This window comes from Cyrtonyx montezumae, unplaced genomic scaffold (genome assembly GCF_038088225.1).
Source record: "Cyrtonyx montezumae isolate F1298 unplaced genomic scaffold, pur_monq_1.0 scaffold_191, whole genome shotgun sequence".
Taxonomy (NCBI): domain Eukaryota; kingdom Metazoa; phylum Chordata; class Aves; order Galliformes; family Odontophoridae; genus Cyrtonyx; species Cyrtonyx montezumae.
This window is the reverse complement of record NW_027071927.1, coordinates 6,868-28,476: the sequence shown is the minus strand read 5'-3', so window position 1 is coordinate 28,476 and position 21,609 is coordinate 6,868. Positions and strand designations below refer to the sequence as shown.

Below are 21,609 nucleotides of genomic sequence, written 5' to 3'. Positions count from 1 at the left end.
AATTAATTGGGGGTTGAATTAATCAGGGCCTGAATTAATCGGGGGATGATATGATTGGGGGTTGAATTAATTGGGGGTTGAATTAATTGGGGCCTGAATTAATTGGGGGGTGAATTAATTGGGGCCTGAATTAATTGGGGGTGAATTAATTGTGGGTTGAATTAATCAGGGCCTGAATTAATTGGGGTTTGGGGTCCCCCCCCCCCCCCATCCGTAGGAGGAGACCCCGCGGCTGCCGCCCCCCCCGAGGAGATGGAGGCGGGGGGGAAGGCGGGCAACGAGGTGACGCTGTGGGGCAGCCGTGGGGCGGGGGGTGTGGGGCGGGGGGTGTGGGGCTGGGGGTGTGGGGCTGGGGGGGGGGCAGGGGGTGTGGGGCGGGGGGTGTGGGGCTGGGGGTGTGGGGAGGGGGGTGTGGGGCTGGATGGGGGGGTAGGGGTGAGTGGGGCGGGGGGTGTGGGGCTGGGGGGGGGGCGGGGGGTGTGGGGCGGGGGGTGTGGGGCTGGGGGTGTGGGGCGGGGGGTGTGGGGCTGGGGGGGGGGGGGAGGGGTGAGTGGGGCGGGGGGTGTGGGGCTGGGGGGGGGGGCGGGGGGTGTGGGGCTGGGGGGGGGGCGGGGGGTGTGGGGCGGGGGGTGTGGGGCTGGGGGTGTGGGGCGGGGGGTGTGGGGCTGGGGGGGGGGGGAGGGGTGAGTGGGGGCTATGGGGCACTGGGGAGGTTGGGGGGGATATGGGTCTCTATGGGGCACTATGGGTCCCAATGGGGCGCTGTGGGTCCCTATGGGTCTCTGTGGGTCTCTGTGGGTCCCTTTGGGTCTCTGTGGGGCAGCTATGGGTCTCTATGGGGCAGCTATGGGTCCCTTTGGGTCTCTGTGGGTCTCTGTGGGTCTCTATGGGTCCCTATGGGGCGCTGTGGGTCCCTATGGGTCTCTGTGGGTCTCTGTGGGTCCCTTTGGGTCTCTGTGGGGCAGCTATGGGTCTCTATGGGGCAGCTATGGGTCCCTTTGGGTCTCTGTGGGTCTCTATGGGGCAGCTATGGGTCCCTGTGGGTCCCAATGGGGCGCTGTGGGTCCCTATGGCTCTCTGTGGGTATCTATGGGGCAGCTATGGGTCCCTATGGGTCTCAGTGGGTCTCTATGGGGCAGCTATGGGTCTCTATGGGTCTCTGTGGGTCTCTATGGGGCAGCTATGGGTCTCTATGGGTCCCTATGAGTCTCTGTGGGTCTCTGTGGGACAGCTATGGGTCCCTTTGGGTCTCTATGGGGCAGCTATGGGTCTCTGTGGGGCAGCTATGGGTCCCTATGGGTCTCTGTGGGTCCCTATGGGTCTCTGTGGGTCCCTTTGGGTCTCTGTGGGGCAGCTATGGGTCTCTATGGGGCAGCTATGGGTCCCTTTGGGTCTCTGTGGGTCTCTCTGGGGCAACTGTGGGTCTCTATGGGTCCCTATGGGTCTCTGTGGGTCCCTGTGGGTCTCTGTGGGGCAGCTATGGGTCCCTATGGGGCGCTGTGGGTCCCTATGGGTCTCTGTGGGTCCCTTTGGGTCTCTGTGGGGCAGCTATGGGTCTCTATGGGGCAGCTATGGGTCCCTTTGGGTCTCTGTGGGTCTCTGTGGGTCTCTATGGGTCCCTATGGGGCGCTGTGGGTCCCTATGGGTCTCTGTGGGTCTCTGTGGGTCCCTTTGGGTCTCTGTGGGGCAGCTATGGGTCTCTATGGGGCAGCTATGGGTCCCTTTGGGTCTCTGTGGGTCTCTATGGGGCAGCTATGGGTCCCTGTGGGTCCCAATGGGGCGCTGTGGGTCCCTATGGCTCTCTGTGGGTATCTATGGGGCAGCTATGGGTCCCTATGGGTCTCAGTGGGTCTCTATGGGGCAGCTATGGGTCTCTATGGGTCTCTGTGGGTCTCTATGGGGCAGCTATGGGTCTCTATGGGTCCCTATGAGTCTCTGTGGGTCTCTGTGGGACAGCTATGGGTCCCTTTGGGTCTCTATGGGGCAGCTATGGGTCTCTGTGGGGCAGCTATGGGTCCCTATGGGTCTCTGTGGGTCCCTATGGGTCTCTGTGGGTCCCTTTGGGTCTCTGTGGGGCAGCTATGGGTCTCTATGGGGCAGCTATGGGTCCCTTTGGGTCTCTGTGGGTCTCTCTGGGGCAACTGTGGGTCTCTATGGGTCCCTATGGGTCTCTGTGGGTCCCTGTGGGTCTCTGTGGGGCAGCTATGGGTCCCTATGGGGCGCTGTGGGTCCCTATGGGTCTCTGTGGGTCCCTTTGGGTCTCTGTGGGGCAGCTATGGGTCTCTATGGGGCAGCTATGGGTCCCTTTGGGTCTCTGTGGGTCTCTATGGGGCAGCTATGGGTCCCTGTGGGTCCCAATGGGGCGCTGTGGGTCCCTATGGCTCTCTGTGGGTATCTATGGGGCAGCTATGGGTCCCTATGGGTCTCAGTGGGTCTCTATGGGGCAGCTATGGGTCTCTATGGGTCTCTGTGGGTCTCTATGGGGCAGCTATGGGTCTCTATGGGTCCCTATGAGTCTCTGTGGGTCTCTGTGGGACAGCTATGGGTCCCTTTGGGTCTCTATGGGGCAGCTATGGGTCTCTGTGGGGCAGCTATGGGTCCCTATGGGTCTCTGTGGGTCCCTATGGGTCTCTGTGGGTCCCTTTGGGTCTCTGTGGGGCAGCTATGGGTCTCTATGGGGCAGCTATGGGTCCCTTTGGGTCTCTGTGGGTCTCTCTGGGGCAACTGTGGGTCTCTATGGGTCCCTATGGGTCTCTGTGGGTCCCTGTGGGTCGTGGGTCTCTGTGGGGCAGCTATGGGTCCCTATGGGGCGCTGTGGGTCCCTATGGGTCTCTGTGGGTCCCTTTGGGTCTCTGTGGGGCAGCTATGGGTCTCTATGGGGCAGCTATGGGTCCCTTTGGGTCTCTGTGGGTCTCTATGGGGCAGCTATGGGTCCCTATGGGTCTCTGTGGGTCTCTATGGGGCAGCTATGGGTCTCTATGGGTCTTTGTGGGTCTCTATGGGTCCCTGTGAGTCTCTGTGGGTCTCTGTGGGGCAGCTATGGGTCCCTTTGGGTCTCTATGGGGCAGCTATGGGTCTCTGTGGGGCAGCTATGGGTCTCTGTGGGTCCCTGTGGGTCCCTGTGTGTCCCTATGGGGCGCCGTGGGTCGCTATGGGGCAGCGCTTCTCCCCACAGACGGACGCGATGACGTCGGACGATTTTGACATCGTCATTGAGGCGATGCTGGAGGCGCCCTACAAGAAGGAGGAGGTGCGCTATGGGGCGGGGCAGCTGTGGGGCGGGGACAGCTATAGGGCGGGGCAGCTGTGGGGCGGGGCAGCTGTGGGGCAGGGACAGCTATAGGGCGGGGCAGCTGTGGGGTGGGGCAGCTGTGGGGCGGGGGACAGCTATAGGGCGGGGCAGCTGTGGGGCGGGGATAGCTATAGGGTGGGGCAGCTGTGGGGCGGGGATAGCTATAGGGTGGGGCAGCTGTGGGGCGGGACAGCTGTGGGGCGGGGACAGCTATAGGGTGGGGCAGCTGTGGGGCAGGGCAGCTATAGGGCAGGGCAGCTATAGGGCGGGCAGCTATAGGGCGGGGCAGCTGTGGGGCGGGGCAGCTGTGGGGCGGGGATAGCTATAGGGTGGGGCAGCTGTGGGGCGGGGCAGCTGTGGGGCGGGGATAGCTATAGGGTGGGGCAGCTGTGGGGCGGGGCAGCTGGGGGGCGGGACAGCTGTGGGGCGGGGCAGCTGTGGTGTGGGGCAGCTATAGGGCGGGGCAGCTGTGGGGTGGGGATAGCTATAGGGCGGGGCAGCTGTGGGGCGGGGCAGCTGTGGGGCGGGGCAGCTATAGGGCGGGGCAGCTATAGGGCGGGGCAGCTATGGGGTGGGGATAGCTATAGGGTGGGGCAGCTGTGGGGCGGGGCAGCTGTGGGGCGGGGACAGCTATAGGGCGGGGCAGCTGTGGGGTGGGGCAGCTGTGGGGCGGGGACAGCTATAGGGTGGGGCAGCTGTGGGGCGGGGATAGCTATAGGGTGGGGCAGCTGTGGGGCGGGGCAGCTATAGGGTGGGGCAGCTGTGGGGCGGGGATAGCTATAGGGCGGGGCAGCTGTGGGGCGGGGCAGCTGTGGGGCGGGGATAGCTATAGGGCGGGGCAGCTGTGGGGCGGGGCAGCTGTGGGGCGGGGCAGCTATAGGGTGGGGCAGCTGTGGGGCGGGGATAGCTATAGGGTGGGGCAGCTGTGGGGCGGGGCAGCTATAGGGTGGGGCAGCTGTGGGGCGGGGATAGCTATAGGGCGGGGCAGCTGTGGGGCGGGGCAGCTGTGGGGCGGGGATAGCTATAGGGCGGGGCAGCTGTGGGGCGGGGCAGCTGTGGGGCGGGGCAGCTATAGGGTGGGGCAGCTGTGGGGCGGGGATAGCTATAGGGTGGGGCAGCTGTGGGGCGGGGCAGCTATAGGGCGGGGCAGCTGTGGGGCGGGGCAGCTATAGGGCGGGGCAGCTGTGGGGCGGGGATAGCTGTGGGGCGGGGATAGCTATAGGGCGGGGCAGCTGTGGGGCGGGGCAGCTGTGGGGCGGGGATAGCTATAGGGCGGGGCAGCTGTGGGGCGGGGCAGCTGTGGGGCGGGGATAGCTATAGGGTGGGGCAGCTGTGGGGCGGGGCAGCTGTGGGGCGGGGCAGCTGTCGGTCACTGTGCCCTTTTGGGGTCACGTGGGGTCACTCGGGGTCACTTTGGGGTCACGTTGGGGTCACTTGGGGTCACTGTGCCCTTTTGGGGTCACTTGGGGTCACTGTGCCCTTTCGGGGTCACTTTGGGGTCACTTGGGGTCACGTTGGGGTCCCTTTGGGGTCACTCGGGGTCACTGTGCCCTTTCGGGGTCACTTTGGGGTCACTCGGGGTCACTTGGGGTCACGTTGGGGTCCCTTTGGGGTCACTTGGGGTCACTCGGGGTCACGTTGGGGTCCCTTTGGGGTCACTCGGGGTCACTGTGCCCTTTGGGGGTCACGTTGGGGTCACTCGGGGTCAGAGTGGATTTGGGGTGACTTTGGGGTCACGTTGGGGTCACTCGGGGTCACTGTGCCCTTTTGGGGTCACGTTGGGGTCACTCGGGGTCAGAGTGGATTTGGGGGTGACTTTGGGTCACTCGGGGTCACTGTGCCCTTTTGGGGTCACGTTGGGGTCCCGTTGGGGTCACTTTGGGGTCAGAGTGGATTTGGGGGTGACTTTGGGGTCCCGTTGGGGTCACTCGGGGTCACTGTGCCCTTTTGGGGTCACTCTGGGGTCACGTTGGGGTCACTTTGGGGTCAGAGTGGATTTGGGGGTGACTTTGGGGTGCCCGTCAGGCGCAGCCGGGTCCTCGAAGGCTCCGCCGAAGCTCCGCCCGCACAGGTGACCCTTTGACCTCTGACCTTTCACCTCTGACCTTTCGGGGGGGTGGTTGTGCGCGCATGTGACCTTTGACCTCTGACCCCCGCAGCCGCCGCCGCCGGAGGAGCAGAACCGGGAGCACCGCAAGGACAGCGGGGGAGGGGGGGGGAGGTGACTATTATGGGATGGGGGGCGGGGCTATTATGGGTTGGGGGGCGGGGCTATTATGGGATGGGGGCGGGCTATTATGAGGTGGGGGGCGGGGCTATTATGGGGTGGGGGGCGGGGACTATTATGGGGTGGGGGGGCGGGACTATTATGGGGTGGGGGTGGGGGACTATTATGGGATGGGGGGGCTATTATGGGTGGGGGCGGGGCTATTATGGGATGGGGGCGGGACTATTATGGGGTGGGGGCGGGGCTATTATGGGGTGGGGGGCGGGGACTATTATGGGATGGGGGGGGATTATTATGGGGTGGGATGGGGGGATTATTATGGGTGGGGGGATTATTATGGGGTGGGGGGGATTGTGGGGTGGGTGGGGGGATTATTATGGGGTGGGGGGGGAAGGATGGGAGGGGGGAGTGATGGGATGGGAGATGATGGGGGGGATTATTATGGGATGGGGGCATCGGGGGGGGAATGATTGGGGGGGGATGATGGGGGGGAATGATGGGGTGGGGAATGATGGGGGGGATTTGGGGGAAATGATGGGGGAATAATGGGAATTACGGGGGAATAAATGGGAATAATGGGGAAATAATGGGGGGAATAATGGAGGGAAATAATGAGAATTATGGGGAATAAATGGGGGAATATTGGGGGATTAAATGGGGGAATTATGGGGGATTAAATGGGGGAATTATGGGGAATATTGGGAATATTGAGGGGAATAAATGGGGAATTATGGGGGAAATTATGGGGGAATAATGGAATTATGGGGGAGGAATGGGGGGGGATTATGGGGGATTATGGGGGGAAATATGGGGGATTATGGGGGGAAATATGGGGGGGATTATGGGGGATTATGGGGGGGATTATGGGGAGAAATATGGGGATTATGGGGGGAAATATGGGGAGGATTATGGGGGGATTATGGGAGGATTATTGGGGGATTATAGGGGGGAAATATGGGGGGATTATAGGGGGAAATATGGAGGGATTATGGGGGCAGTATGGGGGGATTATGGGGGGGTTATGGGGATTATAGGGGGGAATATGGGGGGAAATATGGGGGGATTATAGGGGATTATGGGGGCAGTATGGGGGGGTTATGGGGGGCAGTATGGGGATTATAGGGGGGAATATGGGGGGATATAGTGGGAAATATGGGGGGATTATGAGGGATTATAGGGGGAAATATGGGGGGAAATATGGGGGGATTATGGAGGATTATTGGGGGATTATGGGGGGAAATATGGGGGGATTATAGGAGAAATATGGGGGGATTGTGGGGGGATTATGGGGGCAGTATGGGGGGATTATGGGAGGATTGTGGGGGGAAATATGGGGGGATAATGGGGGGAAATATGGGGATTATGGGGGGCAGTATGGGAGGGTTATGGGGGGATTATGGGGGGGAGGATTATGGGGGGAAATATGGGGGATTATGGGGGCAGTATGGGGGGATTATAGGGGGGATAATGGGGGAAATATGGGGGGATTATAGGAGAAAATATGGGGGGATTATGGGGGGCAGTACGGGGGGGTTATGGGAGGATTGTGGGGGGAAATATGGGGGGATTATGGGGGGAAATATGGGGGGATTATGAGGGATTGTAGGGGGAAATATGGGGGGATAATGGGGGGAAATATGGGGGGATTATGGGAGGATTATGGGGGAAATATGGGGGGATTATAGGAGGAACATTGGGGAGGATGGGTGGATCTATTGGGGGATGGGGGGAAATATGGGGGGATTGTAGGGGGGATTATGGGGAGGGATTCACAGTGGGAAACATATGGGGGGATTATAGTGGGAAATATGGGGATTGTGGGGTGATTATGGCGAGGATTATGGGGGGAAATATGGGGGATTATGGGGAGGGGTTATGGGAGGGATTATGGGGGGACAGGTTTCTGAATGGGGTCTATGGGGTCAAACTAGGGGCAACACTTTGCCACATGGGGTTACATTGGGTTCCCTAATGGGGGGCTTATGGGGGTAATATGGGGGGCCTAATATGGCGGGACTTATGGGGGAATATGGGGGGATTATCGGGGAACTTTGGGGATTTGGGGGAAAATGTGGGCATATTTTCGGGGGAAATATGGGGTCATTTTTCACCAGGGGGGACCCTCTTTGGTTCCGACAGTTGGGTTTATGAGGGGGCAGTATGGGGCGGATGGGCGGTACTGGGGGCCGTCAGTGGGTTGGGGGTCAGGGTCTGAGCAGCGCCGTTGCAGCCGTCGCAAACGGAGCCGCAGCCGCAGCCGAGAGCACAGACACAGGTGGGGCACCCCACAGCCCCCCGACCCCCAACCGCGACCCCCAGCCCCCAACTCTGACCCCCAACCGCGACCCCCAACCCCCAACTCTGACCCCCAACCCCCAACTCTGACCCCCAACCCCCAACCCCCATCCCTGACCCCTAACCCCCATCCCTGACCCCCAACCCCCAACTCTGACCCCCAACCCACATCTGTGACCCCCAACCGCGACCTCCAACCCCCAGCCCTGACCCCTAACCCCCATCCCTGACCCCCAGCCCCCAGCCCTGACCCCTAACCCCCAACTCTGACCCCCGACCCCCATCCCTGACCCCTAACCCCCATCCCTGACCCCTAACCCCCATCCCTGACCCCCAACCCCCAACTGTGACCCCCAACCCCCATCTCTGACCCCCAACCGCGACCCCCAGCCCCCAGCCCTGACCCCTAACCCCCATCCCTGACCCCCAACCCCCAACTGTGACCCCCAACCCACATCTCTGACCCCCAACCGCGACCCCCAGCCCCCAGCCCTGACCCCTAACCCCCATCCCTGACCCCCAGCCCCCAGCCCTGACCCCTAACCCCCAACTCCGACCCTCAACCCCCATCCCTGACCCCTAACCCCCAACTCTGACCCCCGACCCCCATCCCTGACCCCTAACCCCCAACTCCGATCTTCAACCCCCATCCCTGACCCCCAACCCCCCCATCTCTGACCCTCTGACCCCTTGGTGCCCCTCCCCCTGCGCCCTCTGACCCCTGGCTGCCCCTCCCCCGTGCCCTCTGACCCCTGGGTGCCCCTCCCCTGTGCCCTCTGACCCCTGGCTGCCCCTCCCCCACTCCCCCCCATGCCCTCTGACCCCTGGCTGCCCCTCCCCCCTCCTCCCCCGTGCCCTCTGACCCCCAGGTGCCCCTCCCCCCCTCCCTCTGACCCCCGGCTGCCCCACCCCGCGCCCTCTGACCCCTGGCTGCCCCATCCCATGCCCTCTGACCCCTGGCTGCCCTCCCCCATGCCCTCTGACCCCTGGCTGCCCTCCCCCGTGCCCTCTGACCCCCGGGTGCCCCTCCCCCGTGCTCTCTGACCCCCAGGTGCCCCTCCCCCCCTCCCTCTGACCCCCAGCTGCCCCACCCCGCGCCCTCTGACCCCCGGATGCCCCCACCCCGTGCCCTCTGACCCCCAGGTGCCCCTCCCCCGTGCCCTCTGACCCCCGGCTGCCCCTCCCCCGTGCCCTCTGACCCCCGGCTGCCCCTCCCCCCTCCTCCCCCTTGCCCTCTGACCCCTGGGTGCCCCTCCCCTGTGCCCTCTGACCCCTGGCTGCCCCACCCCGCGCCCTCTGACCCCTGGCTGCCCCATCCCATGCCCTCTGACCCCTGGCTGCCCTCCCCCGTGCCCTCTGACCCCCGGGTGCCCCTCCCCCGTGCCCTCTGACCCCCGGCTGCCCCTCCCCCCTCCCTCTGACCCCTGGCTGCCCCTCCCCCCTCCTCCCCCATGCCCTCTGACCCCCGGGTTCCCCTCCCCTGCGCCCTCTGACCCCTGGCTGCCCTCCCCCGTGCCCTCTGACCCCCGGGTGCCCCTCCCCCATGCCCTCTGACCCCCGGCTGCCCCTCCCCCCTCCCTCTGACCCCCAGATGCCCCTCCCCCCTCCCTCTGACCCCCGGCTGCCCCTCCCCCGTGCCCTCTGACCCCCGGATGCCCCTCCCCCCTCCCTCTGACCCCCAGCTGCCCCACCCCGCGCCCTCTGAGCCCCGGATGCCCCTCCCCCCCTCCCTCTGACCCCCAGCTGCCCCACCCCGTGCCCTCTGACCCCCGGCTGCCCCTCCCCCACGCAGCCGTGAGCGGCGCCGCCGTTCCCGCAGCCGCCACCGCCACCGCAGCCGCGACCGCCGCCGCTCCCGCAGCAGAGAGCGACGCCGCGACGACCGCCGGTACCCACGGCCGGGGGGCTGCGGGGTCCTACGGGGGGGGATATGGGGTCCTGCGGGGTCCTATGGGGGGGGGTACGGGGGGGTATGGGGTCCTATGGGGGGGGTATGGGGTCCTGTGGAGGGATATGGGGTCCTGTGGGGGGGATATGGGGGGATATGGGGGGGGGTATGGGGGGATATGGGGTCCTATGGGGAGATATGGGGTCCTATGGGGGGATATGGGGTCCTGTGGGGGGATATGGGGTCCTGTGGGGTCCTATGGGGGGGGGTATGGGGTCCTATGGGGGGATATGGGGTCCTATGGGGGGATATGGGGTCCTGTGGGGTCCTGTGGGGGGGGGTACGGGGGGATATAGGGTCCTATGGGGGGGGTATGGGGTCCTATGGGGGGATATGGGGTCCTATGGGGGGGGATATGGGGGGATATGGGGTCCTGTGGGGTCCTCTGGGGGGGGGTATGGGGTCCTATGGGGTCCTATGGGGTGGGACTGGGGGGAATAGGGTCCTATGGGGGGATATGGGGTCCTATGGGGGGATATGGGGTCCTGTGGGGTCCTATGGGGGGGATATGGGGTCCTATGGGGTCCTATGGGGTGGGACTGGGGGGAATAGGGTCCTATGGGGTCCTGTGGGGGGATATGGGGGGTTATGGGGTCCTGTGGGGGGATATGTGGTCCTATGGGGGGGGATATGGGGTCCTATGGGGGGATACGGGGTCCTGTGGGGGGATATGGGGTCCTATGGGGTGGGACTGGGGGGAATAGGGTCGTATGGGGGGATATGGGGTCCTATGGGAGGGGTATGGGGTCCTATGGGGTCCTATGGGGTGGGACTGGGGGGAATAGGGTCGTATGGGGGGATATGAGGTCCTATGGGGGGATATGGGGTCCTATGGGGGGGGTATGGGGTCCTATGGGGGGATATGGGGTCCTATGGGGTGGGGCTGGGGGGCTATGGGGTGATATTGCGGGGCTATGGGGTGGGATTGGGGGGCTGGGGGGGGCTATGGGGTCCCTGTGGGATTTGGAGGGTCACTGTGGGGCTGCCCCACTGATGTGGGGTCGCTGTGGGGCAGGCGGCGCTTCGGGCACAGCAAGAGTCCGCTGTACCGCGAGAAGAGCCCCGTGCGGTGAGCGCCGTGGGGCGGGGGGACTTGGGGGGCAGGAGGGGAACTTGGGGGGCAGGAGAGGGACTTGGGGGGCAGGAGAGGGACTTGGGGGGCAGGGGGACTTGGGGGGCAGGAGGGGTACTTGGGGGCGGGAGGACTTGAAGGGCAGGAGGAGGACTTGGGGGGCAGGAGGACTTAGGGGGCAGCAGGGGGACTTGGGGGGCGGGAGGACTTGGGGGGCAGGGTGACTGAGTCGCTATGGGGCAGCTGTGGGGCAGCTATGAGGCCGCTATGGGGCAGCTATGGGGCAGCTGTGGGGCAGCTATGGGGTCACTATGGGGCAGCTATGGGATCGCTATGGGGCAGCTATGGAATCGCTATGAGGCAGCTATGGGGCAGCTATGGGGTCGCTATGGGGCTGCTATGGGGCCGCTATGGGGCCGCTCTGGGGCAGCTATGCGGCAGCTCTGGGGTCACTATGAGGCCGCTATGGGGCAGCTATGGGGCCGCTCTGGGGCCGCTATGGGGCAGCTATGGGGCTGCTATGGGGCAGCTATGGGGCAGCTCTGGGGTCACTATGAGGCCGCTATGGGGCAGCTATGGGGCAGCTCTGGGGCAGCTCTGGGGTCACTACGAGGCCGCTATGGGGCAGCTATGGGATCGCTATGAGGCAGCTATGGGGCCGCTATGGGGCCGCTGTGGGGCAGCTGTGGGGCGCTGTGGGGCAGCTGTGGGTCGCTGTGGGTCGCAGGGAGGCGGCGGGCAGCCTGAGCCCGGAGGAGCGGGACGCGCGCACCGTGTTCTGTATGCAGCTGTGGGTCGCTATGGGGCAGCTGTGGGGCAGCTGTGGGGCGCTATGGGGCCGCTATGGGGCAGCTCTGGGGTCACTATGAGGCCGCTATGGGGCAGCTATGGGATCGCTATGAGGCAGCTATGGGGCAGCTATGGGGCCGCTCGGGGGCAGCTATGGGGTCACTATGAGGCCGCTATGGGGCAGCTATGGGGTCGCTATGGGGCAGCTATGGGGTCGCTATGGGGCCGCTATGGGGCAGCTCTGGGGCAGCTATGGGGTCACTACGAGGCCGCTATGGGGCAGCTATGGGATCGCTATGAGGCTGCTATGGGGCCGCTGTGGGGCAGCTGTGGGGCGCTGTGGGGCAGCTGTGGGTCGCTGTGGGTCGCAGGGAGGCGGCGGGCAGCCTGAGCCCGGAGGAGCGGGACGCGCGCACCGTGTTCTGTATGCAGCTGTGGGTCGCTATGGGGCCGCTATGGGGCAGCTGTGGGGCAGCTGTGGGGCGCTATGGGGCCGCTATGGGGCAGCTCTGGGGTCACTATGAGGCCGCTATGGGGCAGCTATGGGATCGCTATGAGGCAGCTATGGGGCAGCTATGGGGCCGCTCGGGGGCAGCTATGGGGTCACTATGAGGCCGCTATGGGGCAGCTATGGGGTCGCTATGGGGCAGCTATGGGGTCGCTATGGGGCCGCTATGGGGCAGCTCTGGGGCAGCTATGGGGTCACTACGAGGCCGCTATGGGGCAGCTATGGGATCGCTATGAGGCTGCTATGGGGCCGCTGTGGGGCAGCTGTGGGGCGCTGTGGGGCAGCTGTGGGTCGCTGTGGGTCGCAGGGAGGCGGCGGGCAGCCTGAGCCCGGAGGAGCGGGACGCGCGCACCGTGTTCTGTATGCAGCTGTGGGTCGCTATGGGGCCGCTATGGGGCAGCTGTGGGGCAGCTGTGGGGCGCTATGGGGCCGCTATGGGGCAGCTCTGGGGTCACTATGAGGCCGCTATGGGGCAGCTATGGGATCGCTATGAGGCAGCTATGGGGCAGCTATGGGGCCGCTCGGGGGCAGCTATGGGGTCACTATGAGGCCGCTATGGGGCAGCTATGGGGTCGCTATGGGGCAGCTATGGGGTCGCTATGGGGCCGCTATGGGGCAGCTCTGGGGCAGCTATGGGGTCACTACGAGGCCGCTATGGGGCAGCTATGGGATCGCTATGAGGCTGCTATGGGGCCGCTGTGGGGCAGCTGTGGGGCGCTGTGGGGCAGCTGTGGGTCGCTGTGGGTCGCAGGGAGGCGGCGGGCAGCCTGAGCCCGGAGGAGCGGGACGCGCGCACCGTGTTCTGTATGCAGTTGGCCGCCCGCATCCGACCCCGCGACCTCGAGGACTTCTTCTCCGCCGTCGGGAAGGTCAGGCCGGGGTCAAAGGTCACCGGGGGGTCAAAGGTCATTGGGGGCTCTATGGGTCTCTATGGGTCCCTGTGGGTCCCTATGGGTCTCTATGGGTCCCTGTGGGTCTCTATGGGTCTCTATGGGTCTCTATGGGTCCCTATGGGTCTCTATGGGTCTCTGTGGGTCTCTATGGGTCTCTATGGGTCTCTATGGGTCCCTATGGGTCCCTATGGGTCCCTATGGGTCTCTATGGGTCCCTGTGGGTCCCTATGGGTCTCTATGGGTCTCTATGGGTCTCTATGGGTCCCTATGGGTCTCTATGGGTCTCTATGGGTCCCTATGGGTCTCTATGGATCTCTATGGGTCTCTATGGGTCTCTGTGGGTCTCTATGGGTCCCTGTGGGTCTCTATGGGTCCCTATTGGTCTCTGTGGGTCTCTATGGGTCCCTATGGGTCTCTATGGGTCTCTGTGGGTCCCTATGTGTCTCTATGGGTCTCTATGGGTCCCTATGGGTCTCTGTGGGACTCTGTGGGTTCCTATGGGTCCCTCTGGGGCACTACGGATCTCTATGGGGTCTCTATGGGTCCCTGTGGGTCCCTATGGGTCTCTATGGGTCCCTGTGGGTCTCTATGGGTCCCTATGGGTCTCTGTGGGACTCTGTGGGTTCCTATGGGTCCCTGTGGGGCACTACGGATCTCTATGGGGTCTCTATGGGTCCCTGTGGGTCCCTATGGGTCTCTATGGGTCCCTGTGGGTCTCTATGGGTCCCTGTGGGTCCCTATGGATCCCTATGGGTCTCTATGGGTCCCAATGTCTCTCTATGGGTCCCTATGGGTCTCTATGGGTCTCTGTGGGTCCCTATGTGTCTCTATGTGTCCCTATGGGTCCCAGTGTCTCCCTGTGGGTCTCTATGGGTCCCTATGGGTCTCTGTGGGTCCCTATGGGTCTCTATGGGTCCCAGTGTCTCCTTGTGGGTCTCTGTGGGTCCCTGTGTTGATCTGTGGGTCGCTATGGGTCCCTGTGGGTCTCTATGGGTCCCTATGGGTCCCTATGGGTCCCTATGGGTCGCGGTGGGTCCCCGTGTCTCCCCGTGGGTCGCTATGGGTCGGCGTGCCCCACAGGTGCGGGACGTGCGCATCATTTCGGACCGCAACTCGCGGCGCTCCAAAGGGATCGCGTACGTGGAGTTCTGCGAGATGCACGCCGTGCCCCTCGCCATAGGGCTCAGCGGGCAGCGCCTGCTCGGCGTGCCCATCATCGTCCAGGCCTCGCAGGTGGGGGGCTGCCCCACACTTGGGGGGCTGGGGTCCCTATGGGGCTCTGGGGGGGGGATATGGGGCTCTAAAGTGGGGATATGGGGCTCTAAGGGGCTCTATTGGGGCTCTATGGGGGTGCTAAAGGGGGGATGTGGGGCACTTGTGGGGTGCTATGGGGCACTTATGGGTCTCTATGGGTCTCTATGGGGCACTTATGGGTCTCTATGGGGCACTTATGGGGCTCTATGGGTCTCTATGGCGCACTTATGGGGCTCTATGGGGCTCTATTGAGGGGATCTGGGTCTCTATGGGGCTATATTGGGGGGATATGGGGCTCTATTGGGGGGATATGGGGCTCTATGGGGCTCTATGGGTCTCTGTGGGGCTGTGTGGGGTGGTTATGGGGCTGTGTGGGGTGGTTATGGGGCTGTGTGGGGTGGTTATGGGGCTGTATGGGGTGGCTATGGGGCTGTATGGGGAGGTTATGGGGTGGCCATAGGGCTCAGCGGGCAGCGCCTGCTCGGCGTGCCCATCATCGTCCAGGCCTCGCAGGTGGGGGGCTGCCCCACACTTGGGGGGCTGGGCTGGGACTGGGGTCCCTATGGGGCTCTGGGGGGGGGATATGGGGCTCTGGGGGGGGGATATGGGGCTCTATTGGGGCTCTATTGGGGCTCTAAGGGGAGGATGTGGGGGGGATGTGGGGCACTTATGGGGCTCTATGGGGCACTTATGGGTCTCTATGGGTCTCTATGAGGCACTTATGGGGCTCTATGGGGCTCTATGGGGCACTTATGGGTCCCTATGGGGCTATATTGGGGGGATATGGGGCTCTATTGGGGACATATGGGGCTCTATGGGGCACTGAGGGAGGTTATGGGGCTCTATGGGGCTCTATGGGTCTCTGTGGGGCTGTGTGGGGTGGTTATGGGGCTGTATGGGGTGGTTATGGGGCTGTATGGGGAGGTTATGGGGTGGCCATAGGGCTCAGCGGGCAGCGCCTGCTCGGCGTGCCCATCATCGTCCAGGCCTCGCAGGTGGGGGGCTGCCCCACACTTGGGGGGCTGGGGTCCCTACGGGGCTCTGGGGGGGGGATATGGGGCTCTAAGGGGGGGATGTGGGGCTCTAAAGTGGGGATATGGGGCTCTAAGGGGCTCTAAGGGGGGGTGTGGGGGGATGTGGGGCACTTATGGGGCTCTATGGGTCTCTATGGGGCACTTATGGGTCTCTATGGGGCTCTATGGGTCTCTATGGGGCACTTATGGGGCTCTATGGGTCTCTGTGGGGCACTTATGGGGCTCTATGGGTCTCTATGGGGCACTTATGGGTCTCTATGGGGCTCTATGGGTCTCTATGGGGCACTTATGGGGCTCTATTGAGGGGATCTGGGTCTCTATGGGGCTCTACTGGGGGGATATGGGGCTCTATGGGGCGCTAAGGGGTGGTTATGGGGCTCTATGGGGCTCTATGGGTCCCTATGGGTCTCTATGGGTCCCTATGGGTCTCTGTGGGTCCCTATGGGTCTCTGTGGGTCTCTATGGGTCTCTATGGGTCCCTGTGGGTCCCTATGGGTCCCTATGGGTCTCTATGGGTCTCTATGGGTCTCTATGGGTCCCTATGGGTCTCTGTGGGTCCCTTTGGGTCCCTGTGGGTCCCTGTGGGTCTCTATGGGGTCTCTATGGGTCCCTATGGGTCCCTGTGGGTCTCTATGGGTCCCTATGCATCTCTATGCGTCTCTATGGGTCCCTATGGGTCTCTGTGGGTCTCTATGGGTCTCTATGGGTCCCTATGGGTCCCAATGGGTCTCTGTGGGTCCTTATGGGTCTCTATGGGTCTCTATGGGTCCCTGTGGGTTTCTATGGGTCCCTATTTGTCCCTATGGGTCCCTGTGGGTCTCTATGGGTCTCTATGGGTCCCTATGGGTCCCTATGGGTCTCTATGGGTCTCTATGGGTCCCTGTGGGTCTCTATGGGTCTCTATGTGTCCCTATGGGTCCCTGTGGGTCCCTGTGGGTCTCTATGGGTCTCTATGGGTCTCTATGGGTCCCTATGGGTCTCTATGCGTCTCTATGGGTCCCTATGGGTCTCTATGGGTCCCTATGGGTCCCTATGGGTCTCTATGGGTCCCTATGGGTCCCTGTGGGTCGCAGTGGGTCGCAGTGGGTCTCTATGGGTCCCTATGGGTCCCTGTGGGTCCCTATGGGTTTCTATGGGTCTCTATGGGTCCCTATGGGTCCCTATGGGTCTCTATGGGTCTCTATGGGTCTCTATGGGTCTCTCTGGGTCCCTATGTGTCTCTATGCATCTCTATGGGTCCCTATGGGTCGCTGTGGGTCCCTATGGGTCTCTATGGGTCCCTGTGGGTTGCTGTGGGTCCCTGTGGGTCTCTATGGATCTTTATGGGTCTCTATGGGTCTCTGTGGGTCTCTGTGGGTCTCTATGGGTCCCTATGGGTCCCTATGGGTCTCTATGGGTCCCTATGGGTCTCTGTGGGTCCCTATGGGTCTCTATGGGTCCCTATGTGTCTCTATGCGTCTCTATGGGTCCCTATGGGTCTCTATGGGGTCTATATGGGTCCCTATGGGTCTCTGTGGGTCGCAGTGGGTCGCTGTGGGTCGCAGTGGGTCGCAGTGGGTCGCAGTGGGTCGCAGTGGGTCGCACTGCCCCCCGCAGGCGGAGAAGAACCGCCTGGCGGCCATGGCCAGCTCCCTGCAGAAGGGGGGCGGGGGTCCCATGCGCCTCTACGTGGGGGCCCTGCACTGCAACATCACCACCGACATGCTGCGCGGCATCTTCGAGCCCTTCGGCAAGGTGTGGGGCGGCTGTGGGGCGCGCACCGGATGCTTGGGGGGCGGTACGGGGGGGATATGGGGCGGTTATGGGGGGATATGGGGTGGGAATGGGGGGTTATGGGGGGATATGGGGTGGGAATGGGGGGTTATGGGGGGATATGGGGTGGTTATGGGGGGATATGGGGTGGGAATGGGGGGATATGGGGTGGTTATGGGGGGTTATGGGGTGGTTATGGGGTGGGAATGGGGGGATATGGGGGGATATGGGGTGGGAATGGGGGGTTATGGGGGGATATGGGGTGGGAATGGGGGGATATGGGGGGATATAGGGGGATAATGGGGGATATGGGGGGATATGGGGCGGTTATGGGGTGGTTATGGGGGGATATGGGGTGGTTATGGGGCGGTTATGGGGGGATATGGGGCAGTTATGGGGGGATATGGGGTGGGAATGGGGGGTTATGGGGTGGTTATGGGGGATATGGGGCGGTTATGGGGGGATATGGGGGGATATGGGGTGGGAATGGGGGGATATGGGGGGATATGGGGGGATATGGGGTGGGAATGGGGGGATATGGGGCGGATATGGGGGGTTATGGGGCAGTTATGGGGCGCTATGGGGCAGCTGAGAGGGGATATGGGGTGGATATGGGGGGTTATGGGGGGATATGGGGTGGTTATGGGGTGGGAATGGGGGGCCTGGGGTCTCTATGGGGCGCTATGGGTCAGTGTGGGGCGCTGTGGGGCAGCCGTGCGTTTCTCCCCACAGATCGATAACATTGTGCTGATGCACGACCCCGACACCGGGCAGTCCAAGGGATACGGCTTCATCACCGTGCGTGCCCCATAGCGCCGCCCCATAGCGCCGCCCCACATCCCTGCCCCATAGCGCCGCCCCACATCCCTGCCCCATAGCTCAGTCCCATAGCGCTGCCCCACATCCCTGCTCCATAGCTCAGCCCCATAGCTCAGCCCCTCAACCACATCCCTGCCCCATAGCTCAGCCCCATAGCTCAGCCCCATAGATCAGCCCCACATCCCTGCCCCATAGCTCAGCCCCACAGCTCTGCCCTACATCCCTGCTCCATAGCTCAGCCCCATAGCTCAGCCCCTCAACCACATCCCTGCCCCATAGCTCAGCCTCATAGCTCAGCCCCATAGCTCAGCCCCACATCCCTGCCCCATAGCTCAGCTCCATAGCTCAGCCCCACATCCCTGCCCCATAGCTCAGCCCCTCAACCACATCCCTGCCCCATAGCTCAGCCCCATAGCTCAGCCCCACATCCCTGCCCCATAGCTCAGCCCCACATCCCTGCCCCATAGCTCAGCCCCATAGCTCAGCCCCTCAACCACATCCCTGCCCCATAGCTCAGGCCCACATCCCTGCCCCATAGTTCAGCCCCATAGCTCATCCCCTCAGCCACATCCATACCCCATAGCTCAGCCCCATAGCTCAGCCCCACATCCCTGCCCCACAGTTTGCGGAGGCGGATGTGCGCGCGCCGCGCCCTGGAGCAGCTGCACGGCTTCGAGCTGGCGGGGCGCCCCATAGCTCAGCCCCACATCCCTGCCCCATAGCTCAGCCCCACAGCTCTGCCCTACATCCCTGCCCCATAGCTCAGCCCTACATCCCTGCCCCATAGCTCAGCCCCTCAACCACATCCCTGCCCCATAGCTCAGCCCTACATCCCTGCCCCATAGCTCAGCCCCTCAACCACATCCCTGCCCCATAGCTCAGCCCTACATCCCTGCCCCATAGCTCAGCCCCTCAACCACATCCCTGCCCCATAGCTCAGCCCCACATCCCTGCCCCATAGCTCAGCCCCTCAACCACATCCCTGCCCCATAGCTCAGCCCTACATCCCTGCCCCATAGCTCAGCCCCACATCCCTGCCCCATAGCTCAGCCCCACATCCCTGCCCCATAACTCAGCCCATCATCCCACTCCCCCTACCCCCCACCCCACCCTATTACCCCCATCCCTGCCCCACACCCCACACCCCCCACCCCACATCCCTGCCCCATAGCTCAGCCCCACATCCCTGCCCCATAGCTCAGCCCATCATCCCACTCCCCCTACCCCCCACCCCACCCTATTACCCCCATCCCTGCCCCACACCCCACACCCCCCACCCCACATCCCTGCCCCACATCCCTGCCCCACAGTTTGCGGAGGCGGAGTGCGCGCGCCGCGCCCTGGAGCAGCTGCACGGCTTCGAGCTGGCGGGGCGCCCCATGCGTGTGGGGCAGGTGGCCGAGCGCCCCGACGGAACCACCGACGTCGCCTTCCCCGAGGGGCCCGACGGCGACGACAGCGCCGCGCAGGGGGGCAGGATATGGGGTGCGTGTGGGGCAGGGTGTGGGGTGGGTGTGGGGCAGGATATGGGGTGGGTGTGGGGCGGGATATGGGGTGGGTGTGGGGTGGGGTATGGGGTGGGTGTGGGGCGGGGGTGGGGTCAGTGTGGGGTGGGTGTGGGGTGGGTGTGGGGTGGGGTGTGGGGCGGGGGTGCGGTGGGGTATGGGGTGGGTGTGGGGCGGGATATGGGGTGGGTGTGGGGCGGGGTGTGGGGCGGGGGTGGGGTCAGTGTGGGGTGGGTGTGGGGTGGGTGTGGGGCAGGGTGTGGGGTGGGTGTGGGGCGGGATATGGGGTGGGTGTGGGGCAGGATATGGGGTGCGTGTGGGGCGGGGGTGGGGTCAGTGTGGGGCGGGGTATGGGGTGGGTGTGGGGCAGGGTGTGGGGTGGGTGTGGGGCGGGATATGGGGTGGGTGTGGGGCAGGATATGGGGTGCGTGTGGGGCGGGGGTGGGGTCAGTGTGGGGTGGGTGTGGGGCGGGATATGGGGTGGGTGTGGGGCAGGGTGTGGGGTGGGGGTGGCGCGGGGGTGGGGTGGGGTATGGGGTAGGTGTGGGGTGGGTGTGGGGTGGATGTGGGGTGGGATATAGGGTCAGTGTGGGGCGGGTATGGGGTGGATGTGGGGTGGGATATGGGGTGGGTGTGGGGTGGGTGTGGGGCAGGATATGGGGTGGGTGTGGGGCAGGATATGGGGCAGATGTGGGGCAGGATATGGGGTGGGTGTGGGGTGGGGTATGGAGTGGGTGTGGGGTGGGTGTGGGGTGGGATATGGGGTGGGTGTGGGGCAGGATATGGGGCAGATGTGGGGCAGGATATGGGGTTGGTGTGGGGCCAGTGTGGGGCAGGATATGGGGTGGGTGTGAGGTGGGGTATGGGGCAGGGTATGGGGTGGGTGTGGGGCAGGTGTGGGGCAGGGTATGGGGTGGGTGTGGGGCGGGTGTGGGGCAGGGTATGGGGCCGAGTTGTGGGGCTGAGTTGTGGGGCAGGCTGTGGGGCCGAGTTGTGGGGCAGGCTGTGTGTTGTCCGTGGGGCTGCCCCACATCTGTGCCCCACAGGTTCGGGGCTGCAGTTGCCCGGCGCTGCCCCCACGGCGCTGCAGATCAATGGGGCGCTGCCCCTCGGAGCCCTCAACCCCGCCGCACTCACAGGTGTGGGGCGCTATGGGGCGCTGTGGGGCGGGGTGCTGTGGGGTGGGGTGCTGTGGGGCGCTATGGGGCGCTGTGGGGCGGGGGTGCTGTGGGGTGGGGTGCTGTGGGGCGCTATGGGGCGCTGTGGGGCGGGGTGCTGTGGGGTGGGGTGCTGTGGGGCGCTATGGGGCGCTGTGGGGCGGGGTGCTGTGGGGTGGGGTGCTGTGGGGCGCTATGGGGCGCTGTGGGGCGGGGCTGGGGTTCTATGGGTCTCTATGGGTCTCTATGGGTCCCTGTGGGTCTCTATGGGTCTCCATGGGTCGCTGTGGGTCGCTATGGGTCTCTATGGGTCGCTATGGGTCTCAGTGTGTCGCTGTGGGTCTCTATGGGTCACTGTGGGTCACTGTGGGTCTCTATGGGTCGCTATGGGTCTCTATGGGTCTCTATGGGTCGCTGTGGGTCTCAGTTTGTCGCTGTGGGTCTCTATGGGTCGCTATGGGTCTCTATGGGTCGCTATGGGTCCCGCTGTGGGTCTCTGTGAGTCGCTATGGGTCTCTATGGGTCGCTATGGGCCGCTGTGGGTCTCTATGGGTCCCGCTGTGGGTCTCAGTGTGTCGCTATGGGTCTCTATGGGTTGCTATGGGTCGCTGTGGGTCCCGCTGTGGGTCGCTGTGGGTCTCAGTGTGTCGCTATGGGTCTCTATGGGTCGCTGTGGGTCGCTGTGGGTCTCAGTGTGTCGCTATGGGTCTCTATGGGTCGCTGTGGGTCTCTATGGGTCTCTATGGGTCGCTATGGGTCTCAGTGTGTCGCTATGGGTCTCTATGGGTCCCGCTGTGGGTCTCAGTGTGTCGCTATGGGTCTGCCCCACAGCGCTGTCCCCGGCGCTGAACTTGGCGTCGCAGTGTCTGACGCTGTCGGGGCTCTTCAGCCCTCAGACCATGTGAGTACCCGAGGGGCGGGGCCGGAAGGGGCGGGGCCGGAAGGGGCGGGGCTTAACGGGATGGGAGTGGCTGAAGGGGAGGGGCTAAAAGGGGCGGGGCAGAAGGGGGAGGGGGAAAAGGCAAAGCCAAATGGAAAAGGCCAAACAAGGGCGTGGCCTAAAA

General features: G+C 64.1%; 1 protein-coding gene across 1 annotated transcript; it reads left to right on the top strand.

The window, feature by feature from the left end:
- Positions 1-201: 201 nt before the first annotated feature.
- RBM23 (RNA binding motif protein 23) lies at positions 202-21,450 on the top strand. Its single transcript, XM_065735655.1, has 14 exons — positions 202-282; positions 3,176-3,250; positions 5,318-5,353; positions 5,452-5,513; positions 7,750-7,794; positions 9,607-9,702; positions 10,778-10,831; positions 12,883-13,000; positions 14,105-14,257; positions 16,909-17,046; positions 17,797-17,862; positions 19,194-19,368; positions 20,435-20,527; positions 21,377-21,450. Exons 1-14 carry the CDS (start codon positions 253-255, stop codon positions 21,448-21,450), a joined length of 1,215 nt encoding a protein of 404 aa, XP_065591727.1. The 5' UTR covers positions 202-252.
- Positions 21,451-21,609: the final 159 nt, after the last annotated feature.